Source organism: Mustelus asterias, chromosome 1 (assembly GCF_964213995.1).
Source record: "Mustelus asterias chromosome 1, sMusAst1.hap1.1, whole genome shotgun sequence".
In the NCBI taxonomy this organism is placed as follows: domain Eukaryota; kingdom Metazoa; phylum Chordata; class Chondrichthyes; order Carcharhiniformes; family Triakidae; genus Mustelus; species Mustelus asterias.
This window is the reverse complement of record NC_135801.1, coordinates 175,570,195-175,582,227: the sequence shown is the minus strand read 5'-3', so window position 1 is coordinate 175,582,227 and position 12,033 is coordinate 175,570,195. Positions and strand designations below refer to the sequence as shown.

The 12,033-nt window shown below is 45.2% G+C and overlaps 1 protein-coding gene across 1 annotated transcript in view; it reads right to left on the bottom strand.

The window, feature by feature from the left end:
- Positions 1–12,033, bottom strand: part of LOC144500492 (lysine-specific demethylase 3A-like) — a 74,052-nt gene that overhangs the window by 36,912 nt on the left and 25,107 nt on the right. Inside the window, exons 9-13 of the mRNA XM_078223504.1 lie at positions 10,697–11,427; positions 8,931–9,132; positions 7,547–7,761; positions 2,669–2,821; positions 1,733–1,828 (exon numbers count right to left, since the gene is read on the bottom strand). Coding sequence (XP_078079630.1) covers positions 1,733–1,828; positions 2,669–2,821; positions 7,547–7,761; positions 8,931–9,132; positions 10,697–11,427 — 1,397 coding nt within the window. The remainder of the gene's footprint in view (positions 1–1,732; positions 1,829–2,668; positions 2,822–7,546; positions 7,762–8,930; positions 9,133–10,696; positions 11,428–12,033) is intronic.

The following is a 12,033-nucleotide window of genomic DNA, read 5'->3' as shown; positions in this document are numbered from 1 at the left end:
GACCTAATAGAGGTATATAAGATGTTGAGAGGCATAGATCGAGACTTTTTCCCAGGGTGGAAATGGCTGCTATGAGAGGACACAGGTTTAAGGTGCTGGGGTGTAGGTACAGGGGAAATGTTAGGGGGAAGTTTTTCACACAGAGGGTGGTGGGCGAGTGGAATCGGCTGCCGTCAGTGGTGGTGGAGGCAAACTCAATAGGGTCTTTTAAGAGATCCTGGATGAGTACATGGGAGTTAATAGGATGGAGGGTTATAGGTAGGCCTAAAAGGTAGGGATATGTTCGGCACAACTTGTGGGGCCGAAGGGCCTCTTTTGTGCTGTAGTTTTCTATGTTTCTATGTGAGTGGCTTGGAGGGGAACTTGCAAATGGTGGTGTTCCCATTTATCTGCTGCCCTTGTCCTTCTAGATGGAAGTGGTCGTGTGCTTGGAAGGTCCTGTCTAAGGATCTTTGGTGAATCTTGTAGATAGTACACACTGCTGTTACTGAGCTTCGGTGGTGGAGGGAGTGGATGTTTGTAGATGTGGTGCCAATCAAGCGAGCTGCTTTGTCCTGGATGATGTCAATCTTCTGGAGTGTTGGAGCCGCACCCATCCAGGCAAGTGGGGAGTATTCCATCACACTCCTGACTTGTGCCTTGTAGATGGTGGACAGGCTTTGGGGAGTCAGGAACAAAGAACAAAGAACAGTACAGCACAGGAAACAGGCCCTTCGGCCCTCCAAGCCTGTGCCGCTCCTTGGTCCAACTAGACCAATCGTTTGTATCCCTCCATTCCCAGGCTGCTCATGTGACTATCCAGGTAAGTCTTAAACGATGTCAGCATGCCTGCCTCCACCACCCTACTTGGCAGCGCATTCCAGGCCCCCACCACCCTCTGTGTAAAAAAACATCCCTCTAATATCTGAGTTATACTTCGCCCCTCTCACCTTGAGCCCGTGACCCCTCGTGAACGTCACTTCTGATCTGGGAAAAAGCTTCCCACCGTTCACCCTATCTATCCCCTTCATAATCTTGTACACCTCTATTAGATCTCCCCTCATTCTCCGTCTTTCCAGGGAGAACAACCCCAGTCTACCCAATCTCTCCTCATAGCTAAGACCCTCCATACCAGGCAACATCCTGGTAAACCTTCTCTGCACTCTCTCTAACGCCTCCACGTCCTTCTGGTAGTGCGGCGACCAGAACTGGACGCAGTACTCCAAATGTGGCCTAACCAGCGTTCTATACAGCTGCATCATCAGACTCCAGCTTTTATACTCTATATCCCGTCCTATAAAGGCAAGCATACCATATGCCTTCTTCACCACCTTCTCCACCTGTGTTGCCACCTTCAAGGATTTGTGGACTTGCACACCTAGGTCCCTCTGTGTTTCTATACTCCTGATGACTCTGCCATTTATTGTATAACTCCTCCCTACATTAGTTCTTCCAAAATAGGTGAGTTACTCGCTGCAGTATTCCTAGCCCCTGACCTGCTCTTGTAGCCCACTGTGTTTCTTCTCCCCCTTTGCTCAGACACTGAAAACTGTAACGATTCCATGGCGAACAACAAACTCAGAGGCTGGGGAGCAAATTTAGGATTTTGGGTTCCAAATGCCCAGCATTGACGGCAGATGCATCGCTTGCTCACAAACCAGTGTTTTTCATAAAGGTTTTACTCAAATCAACCCCACAAGAGCAGATCAATCTTTACAATCATGTTAACTTGCTGAGCAAAAAACCCCTTTACCTGAACCGGGAATAATCTGCGTCGGCATCAGCTTCTCTGGCTCGTGGACGTGGCCGTTAGCACATTTCAACCAAGAAAACATCTCTTCTTTGCTATCTGTGCATCAGGTTGGGGAAAGAGGAAAACATTTAAAAACATTACAACCACATACTTAAAAAAATCAGGTTGTTATTTCTCCAGTGGCATTACACATTCACACAATTCATTATCCACCAAACGTACACAATGACTTGCAGGGACGAAAGCTCAGCTGCCCGGAAACGCAAAAGTGCTCGGACACAACCACGGAACAGTAACGCTCCATTTACGCTTCAAAAATAAAAGGACTCCATTGGCCACCAGGTGCTTCGGGGCGTCCGTAGGTGGTGAAAGGAGCTATACAAACCCAAGTCTTTCACGGACTGTTTAGAACCCCAATCTCCTGATCTGATCAGAATTGCCGTGCCATTGTGCCTCTGGGACTCCTGCCCAATTCAGCTGCAAAGATATGGATGGAGCGGAGATGCCGCACTGTCCTCTGGTAAATCCCAGTGGCCGAATCAATACATCACTGCTGAAATCTTGTGTTTGCTGTATGGGAAGGTGCGGGGGGGGGGGGGGGGGGGGGGTGCTCTCACAGATGGAATGTTCCACACAGCAACAGTCGCATAAGTCTCCACTGCTCGATTCCGTGGTCACGGACACAGTGAAGAATGCTGCACTAATACAGGGTACGTGTTCCAGGAGGGAAGTTAGCTATGTAAAGATGTGCGGGTTAGGTGGATTGGCTATGCTAAACTGCCCCTTAGTGTCGGGGAGCAAGCAGGGCAAATACATGGGGTTATGGTGATAGATCCTGGGTGGGATTGTTGTCGGTGCAGACTTGAGGGGCCGAATGGCCTCCTTCTGCACTGTAGGGATCCTATGGTTAGAGGCCAGTTCAGTTGCCCAGCTTACCTTGCTGTGGACTGATCTTCTTCATCTTGTAGCAGTCGAGGCACACTCCGAAACCACACTTGGGACACACCCAGTGGATGTTGAAGAGGGTTGTCTCGCAGGCATCGCACATTTCTCGAATACCTCGGACCGCTCGCTTCCATGCAATTTTTTCTAAAGGAGACAGACAGACAAGGATTGAACAAGATCCTTTTCCCCGCTTGTTATTACCATTTCTACGCCACGGTAGCACAGTGGTTAGCACTGCTGCTTCGCAGCTCCAGGGACCTGGGTTCAATTCCCGGCTTGGGTCACTGTCTGTGTGGAGTTTGCACATTCTCCTCGTGTCTGCGTGGGTTTCCTCCCACAGTCCAAAGATGTGCGGGTTAGGTTGATTGGCCAGGTTAAAAATTGCCCCTTAGTGTCCTGAGATGCGTAGGTTAGAGGGATTAACGGGTAAATGTGTAGGGATATGGGGGTAGGGCCTGGGTGGGATTGTGGTCGGTGCAAACTCGATGGCCCAAATGGCCTCTTTCTGTACTGTAGGGTTTCTATGATACTGCGTAGAGATTGAAACAAAAAAAAAGCGCGTTTACAGAACATTTCAACTTTTTTTAAATCAAAGACCGTACGCCTCAAACTTAATTACTTGATCAACGGCCTTAACAAAACCAATTCATCATAAATCGCTCTCTCGCTCTCCTAGGAACAGGAACCATCTTTCATCAAATGGAGGAGGCAATTTAATTGTGACTCAACCCCGTTTACTTTGTCAGTGCAACAAGGCACTAGCACCGATTTACCTCCTTTTAACTCGAGCGAATTCCAAGAATAAAATAGTTTTTCTCTCTCCAAGTTTTCAATTCTAAATCAGCAACAGCCTTTTGCCTTTATTTTTCACACACCTTTTCTATGTGAGATGTCACTGAGGAATCCTAGTATGTCACTTGTCTGTTTGCTCAGAGGGTGAAGAAACGGGGTTTATGAAGTTTTCAGAACATTTTAAAAACGAGTAATGTGGGATTCGGGTCCCAAATGACTCACAAAGCTGAGCTTTCCTCCATCCGAGTTAGGATTGGAGCAAAAATGTGCTGCATCACTGAAAGAAATGTTTGCGTTATTGAAAAACGAATACATTCTGGTTTTATAGTTCAGAATTTAATGGAGCGAGGAGCCAGCAACAGTGTGAATCAGCCATGATCTAACTGATTGATGGAATAAGCTCGAGGGGCTGACTGGCCTCCTTCCAAACCAATACTTTTCCACATTCGAGAGATCCTCAAGGTATTCCGATCCATCTTTCCCACATCGGGAAAAAACATAGACCTCACACTGAACACCACGTGCTACAGTTTTGCCTTTTCACTTAAGTCTTTTTCCATGCCCCTTTGAAAAGGAGGCGGCCATGGAAACGTGGATGGATTGGACAGTGGGTATAAATGGGTCTTCTCCGAAGTTGCAGGTAGAATCCAACAGGGATCAGTGCATGGGTCCCAGCTATTCACAATGTACACCAATAGATGAGGGAACCAAAAGTAACATTTTCCAGTTTGCTGATGACATGAAACTTTATCCAAGTCATTAATATACATGGTGAAATGCCAAAGCCACAGTACAGATCTCCACTTTAATATCTCCTGCCAATCAAACAGATATTCCCTTTATCCCTGCCTCCAACTTGACAATCAATGACAAATCCTTAACACCAATTTTACCTCCTATCCATCGCTTTTCAATTTTGCTAATAATGGTGCACGGAACCTGACTAAACACCTCCTGGAAATCCGCATAGACAACATCCATGCACACTCCCCTATCGAGCATGTTAGTGACCTCCTGAAAAATATTCAATTATATTATCCAGATCTACCCTTCACAATTCCATGCTGATACACATCCAATTGCTCAGTCAATTTTCCTCTGCAGATAGGATTTCGGAGACTTCCTCATAGCTGATGATAAACCAGCAGATCCGTTGTCACCTGGTTTCTCACTCTCCCTTCAGTAATAGAGTGACATTTATAATATTACAATCCACAAGAGGCAATTCATGAATAAAGGAGGCTTTGGGAAAATTCTGACGTGCAACTATAATTTCCTCACTCATTTATTTGGGTACCCTGGGATGGAAAGTATCCAGTCCTGGCAATTTTGTCTATCTTAAGTCTTATTATTTTCTCCATTACCGCAATTTTATTTCTTCAGTTATATTAAATCCATAAATCTCCATTGCTGGCTTATTTTAATATCCCTTATTATATCACTCAATATTTTATCCTCTGCCTCTACGGTGAAGGTAGATACACAAAGTGTTCATTTAACAAGCCTCCATTTCCAATTGGTGGGGGAGTCAGTTAATATCTGCACTGAAAACAAGAAATGCAAAACCATCTCAAGGTATAATCGCACCAACCTGATTTTAGCAGCAGCCTGGTAAAAAGTCACATTTTAAAGAGTTGGATTGAACTAGGTATTTCACAATAAAGAACAAGCCAATCTACTCTTTTCTAAACCTTGAAAGAGTAACAGCCAAGACTGCAAGAAACTACAAAGGGTTGCGAACGTAGCCCAGTCCAACTCGCAAACCAGCCTCCTAACCATTGATTCAGTCTACTGCCTCAGAAAAGCAGCCAGCATAATCAAGGACCCCACGCATCCCAGACATTCTCTCTTCTACCTTCTTCCATCGGGAAAACAATACAAAAGTCTGAGATCACGCACCAACCGACTCAAGAACAGCTTTTTCCCTGCTGCCATCAGACTTTTGAATGGACCTACCATATATTAAGCTAGGATCTTTCTCTACATGCTAGCTGTGACTGTAACACTATATTCTACACCCTCTCTTTCCCTTCTCCCCTATGTACTCTATGGTATGTTGTCTGTACATCGCGTAGGAAACAATACTTTTCACTGTCCCCCAATTCATGTGACAATAATAAATCAAATCAGCCAAGTAGTTCATGACTTCCAGGGTACATTTAACTTGAGTCAAACATGCTCAACTGGGATCTTAGCATCAAATGCACTGACTGTTTGCTGCATATCATACTATCAGCAAATGGTTCCTTGTAGTGTAGCAATGCCCCATGACAGGCTGGTGTATCTGTTGATGGAAGAAGTTGCAACATATTCTAAGTCCGCATCTTCTTGGATAACAATTCTAAAATAATGTTCAGCTCAAAACCAAAAACCTACCAGATGCACCGGGGAAGCACACCCACCCTCTCCACAGGTGCAGATCAACAGAGGACCAAAGGAATCCAACTTCTTCTAGGTTTCAGTATGGCATGTTTTTAATTTTTTTATTCATTCATGGGACATGAGCATCACGGGCCAGCATTTATTGCCCATCCCTAGCTGCCCTTGTTCAGAGAGTCAACCACATAGCTGTGGGTCTGGAGTCACATGTAGGCCAGACCAGGTAAGGATGGCAGATTTCCTTCCCTAAAGGACATTAGTGAACGAGATGGGTTTTTCTGACAATCAATAAGGTTTTCATGGTCATCAGTAGATTCTTCATTCCAGATATTTTTTTATTCAAATTCCACCATCTGCCGTGGCAGGATTCGAACCTGGGTCCCCAAAACATTAGCTGAGTTTCTGGATTAATAGTCTAGTGACAATATCACTAGGCCATCACCTCCCCTTAACATATGTTACACATACATAGCACATGTAACATATCCTCGTTCTCTGAATAATTTAACTTTGGTTTAAAAAACTAAATTAGAGTTTTGGGTTCACCTCACACAACTAGGAGTTATACCAAGTGCAGCAACTGTTGACAGAAGGAGCGAGTTCTTTTACGGCGCACTAATTGCTCAACCCCAACTCTCCCTTTCTCACTGCTGCTCAACAGATTGAGGGAAAGCCTCTGACAGAATAGCAGATGGGAAATTACAAGAATAAATTCCTCCAATTAACTATTGGGAAGACTGAAGCCATTGTTTTTAAAGAGGAATTAGGAGTGGGACTAGATTAAAATTGATTTTAAAAAAGGGTCACAACATACCGAGTCAAAGTTAAAGACAGCTTTTCCGGGATCGATGGAACAGGAGGATGGTGATGGCCCACAGAGTTCAGAGAATCATTGAATCCTACAGTGCAGAAGGAGGCCATTCCGCCCATCGAGTCTGCACTGACCACAATCCCACCCAGGCCCTATCCCCATAACCCAATGCATTTACCCTATCTAGTCCCCCAGACAATTTAGCATGGCCAATCCACCTAACCCGCGCACCCTTGGTTCAGTTCCGCAACCAACTGTGTTCAGTTGAGTACATGAATGATGCATCAAGATTGAAAGATGGGTGAAATAGGCTAAAAAGTGGCAGATTAATTCAATGTCAATAAGTGTGAACTGATACTAAAATTTCAAATTGAAATTTTAGTAAGTGTAGAATAGGAGAAAAAAATGAGTCTATGTAAAACCTTGATAAGGTCTCACAGTATCGCATGCAGCAATGGGCTCCATACTATAGGCAAATGTTGGTGCTTCAGAGGGGGTATAACACTGATTCACTCTGTATCCCATTAAGCTGTGAGACTATGGATGGTTGCATAGTTAGTGCTCGAGACACAAAGGTCTATGGAGTAGGAATGAAGGGATACAGGCATAGGATAGGTAACGTGATTACAACTATTTGCTTGCGTGGATGGTACCTGCTTGAATCTTGTAACTTCTATGCAGTCCAACTAAATTAGATTTTCATTCATCAATAGTTTTCTGTTGCGAATATAGAAAGATTGGTAATGAGATCTGTTGAACTGATTTGAGTTAGTCTCTTTGCAACCCAATGGTATTCTTCCAATTTCAATTGTGTTTGAAAGAAATCATATCTGGCTTCAAACCGATTACACAAATTAAGAGAGCCAAACAATGTCATGAATACTTACTGCAAGGTTCCACCAACTTCAGCGCTTCTTTTTCAGACATAACCAATTGGCAGAAATGGTCTCCAATATTAGCCAGAATGTACTTGGAGGTATCCAGGTCCAAGCCCTCAGCGTTACCATCGGAGGGCATCCACAATCGCAAGGCTTCCGGATCACACTGGTTTGGGCTGAGGAACCCCTCAGCACGCAGCACTCCATGTTTGTTAAAATGCAACCTGTAATGACAAAAGTTATTGAAACTTATCGAGCTGCCACTTTGCAATAATAGGGAACAAGCCAGCCTCCAATCGGTCTGTCTGTGGGAAGGATACAATATTTGCAAACGTTCAGGCAAATTGTTGAGCAGAAGGAAGCCATTTAGCCCACTGCACCCAGGCCAGCTTTCTGATAAGATTTATCAATTAGCCCATTCTCCTGGTTTATTCCCCCCCCCCACCTCCCAAATATTTTTCTTTTCAATATATCTCCAATTACCCGTTGCAAGTTACTCATGAAACTGCTTCCCAGCAATTCAGGCAGTGCTTTTCCAGATTATATCTGAGCGAAGCATATTTCTCAATCCATATCCCCCCAATCTATTTGAAATTATATTTTATCATAAATGCCTAAAAGTGATCACACTGAATTAGAAGATTTATATTCTGCATCTCAAATGGAGGAAGCAAATGACTTCAGAAGACATGCAAAGATGAAATTTGGTTGTACATTTAAAGGTTTGAAAGCCTTAGTTTGTGAGGACAGCACCGGAAACATCTGCCCTCGTCCGGGCTGGGATTCTCCAGTGCCACTGCCAGTGAATGGAGTTTTGGCTGAGTGCCAAATTCTCCATTCTTGCCGACAGCAGGGGCGGGAACAGGTGAGATCGGAGAGTCCTGCCCCAAGTCTTTCTTTTAAATAGCACCCAGGATAACCACTCATCACAGGTTACCTTCCATTGAAAACAGGCTGCCAACAACAGGAATCCAGCCAATTTAAATGGGTCCAAAATGACCATTTGAGCCCTTCTCTTGAAACTGTGCAACAGGACCTTAAGTCAAGTGGCCATTTGTCATGCGGCCAGATTATTTGGGCGGAGATAATACCCACTGATCTGTGATGCTTCTCATTGGCTGTGTGACCACAACCGGGAGCTAATTATGGTGCCCACAGCATATCCAGCTGGGATCAGCTGATGGGACAGAGTAGAGCAGGTGAATTAGAAAGCTTCATGCTCTGTATGATTAAATGCACCACATGATAGGAGGTTATCAGGTACAGATGTCCAATTGGACATCCAATTGCAGTGAGAAACACACCTGGGTCAAGTTAATGGGTTAACACAGTGAAGCAACAGAAAGGTGAGAGATTATACATCTTTCGGTTCGTTAGAAAAGCCAATGCTCACTTTCTGAAGTGGAAGAACCTGCAGAAGACAGTGGAATCAGCCTCATCTCGGTACCGGTGGTAACTGGCCAAGCGACATTCTCTGCACTTGTGCAGGTGGGGAGCAATGTTAATACAGGAGCCATCTTGCAGGAAGGACTCGCCACTCTGCTGCAAAGCCCGCACTTTCTGAGCATCATTCAGCACCGACTGGGAGACATCAGCTATAAAACACAGCAACATCCATGAGCAGGTAGTCTCATTAGAAAGCAGGCACACCTGAATGGCAGTGTTTCACTGCCTCTGCCAACCAGAGCTGTTTTATGCACCAAGGCAGCCTTTCAGCCAAATAAACAAATGCAGCAAACATTTAGCACTCCTTCTGACCCTTCGGAAATTGATCCAGCTGAACCCAGATACCACATGGTCCCATCCCAGAATCACCTCTGCCTCACATCAGGAGACGCCACCTCGACGCCAGCCCCCAGAACCACCCAAGAACATGCTGCAATCCCCTTCCCTCATCAATCCATTTAGCAAACAGCCCATCAGAGCCACAAATGTGCAGATAGTTCACCGTGAATATTAAATACAGCCCCTACCACAGAACCCTATTAAATTACCCATTACCCAGCTGCTATATATAGAAACACAGAAGAAAAGAGCAGGAGGAGGCCATTTGGCCCTTCGAGCCTGCTCCGCCATGTACCCCAGGAATTGTTGCCTGAAATGATTTAAAAGCCGAATCAGAACAAAAGATGTAATAGTTAGGGAGGTCACCTCAAGGGCACCGGGCTCACCCAGTGACTCAGTAACGTATTGGACCAGGCCACACAAACAAAGAAGATCCCAGGTCCTCACCAGTGTTTCACGAGCCTCTCACAGCTGCATTACAAGACAGCGCTGCAATTGACCTTGAAAGCATTTGATTATTGTCGGCAAGGCAAAGAAACACCAAGTCAATACTGCCCGCAAAGTGATATCTTGAAGCTTAGGTGCGTGGAATCACTTACAAAACAGTTGTGAATACAAGGGAAAGTAGTGACAAAGCTAGGATCATTCAAATTCTCAAAGAGTGTGTCAGCACTCTAAGGGTTAAATTACTGTATTACCGTATCCTGTATTAACATGTGATTACACAAATCAGTTATATTCCCTGGAATTTAAGTTTTTTTTATTAGTGTCACAAGTAGGCTTACATTAACACTGCAATGAAGTTACTGTGAAAATCCCCTAGTCGCCACACTCTGGTGCCTGTTCGGGTACACTGAGGGAGAATTTAGCACGGCCACTGCACCTAACCAGCACGTCTTTTGGACTGTGAGAGGAAACCCACGCAGAGAAGGTGCAGACTCCACACAGACAGTGACCCAAAGCCGGGAATTGAACCCAGGTCCCTGGCGCTGTGAAGCAGCAGTGCTAACCACTGTGCCGCCCGTTAAGGGGAACAGATGGGATAGATAGAGGGAAAGTATTTCCAATGTTTCGGGGAGTCTTGGATTAGCGAGCAATAACCTAAAAATAAGCTAGTCTTTTCAGGAGTCACAAAGGGTGGTAGAAGTTTGCAACTGCTCCAGAAATGGAAACTGATGCCAAGTCAATTATGAATTTTATATCCGAGGTTGCCAGATTTGTTAACTGAAGATATTAAGGAATAGGAGGCAAAAGCGGATAAATGTAATTAGGTCATGCATCAGCCGTCATCCCACCAAATGGCACAACAGGTTCAAAAGGCGAGAATGTTCTCGTTTGTCTAAAACGTATTTTACCTGACAATAAATTACTCACCCCTGCCTCTTCTCCCTTTGAAGAGAGTGTTGCTCAGCAGGTCACCTCCTTCCCCTTTGTGCCTCTGATTCGGAGACCAGGTCTTGTGGAATGGCGAATTCTTCAAACCTTTTGGGGTCAGGGGTTCAAATCCTAGTTCTGAACTCATACCAGAGGAGCAGCTCAAGTCACTCGCTGTACTTTCTGTATCACTCTCATTGCCGTCGATATGTAGCCGAGAGCCTGCCAGTAAATCCTTGGCACGTTTTGCCTCTATGGGCTCAGAGAGGCCTAACGACGGGGCAGCGGGCTGACCACACGGGCTGACAGAAAAGCCACTGAACGGGTTAAACGTTGGGGGTGAATGGGGCTGAATGCCAGTCGTCATGCCTGCCTTGGTGTTTGCAGCAGGAAGCAACACCTGGCAGTTTGAAGGATCAGTCGCCAGAAAGCTCGCCACCTTCTCTTGTTGAAGAGATTTCTCCTTCTCGCATCTTTCAGGCAGTCCGTTTCTAGACGTCTGTGTTTGTGAAGTGGTCACAGGCCAGTTACTGGAAAAACCTGGCCATGACTCACGCTTGTCCAGACCACCAGTATCGGAGAGGCCCCCCACAGAAGGTAGTTTATGATGATCTTCTACAAATAATGCTGACATGTTGGAATCTGGACAGATGGGGTTAGCATTGCTGTTGCTTACTAGAGTACACTGCTTTTCACTCAGCACTTCTCCCATTCTTTCCTCTTCAACAGTCCTACAAGAAAAAAGACAACATTGATTGCCAAATATCAACACTGCAGACTCATGAAACATTGTGGCCTATAGCACGACTGCATTTATCTGGCATCACGATTACACGAACATACATTAAAATTAGAAGCAAAGAACATAGAACAGTATAGCACAAGAACAGGCCCTTCGGCCCTCCAAGCCTGTGCTGATCATGATGCCCTAACTAAACTAAAAAAAAATCTTCTGCCCTTAGTCTGTATCCCTCTATTCCCTCCCTATTCATGTACCCATCCAGATGCCTCTTAAATATTCTTAATGTGCCTGCTTCCACCACCTCCTCTGGCAGCGCATTCCAGGCACCCACCACTCTCTGCACGAAAAATTTTCCCCTCATATTTCCCTTAAAAACTTTCCCCCTCTCACTTTGAACCTGTGTCCCGTGGTATTTGACACTTCCACCATGGGAAAAAATCTCCGACTATCCACCCTGTCTATGCCTCTTATAATTTTGTAGGCCTCTATCAGGTCTCCCCTCAGCCTCCATCTTTCCAGTGAAAACAATCCCGGTTTATTCAACCTCTCCTCATAGTCAACACCCTCGAGACCAGGCAACATATCCTGGTGCACC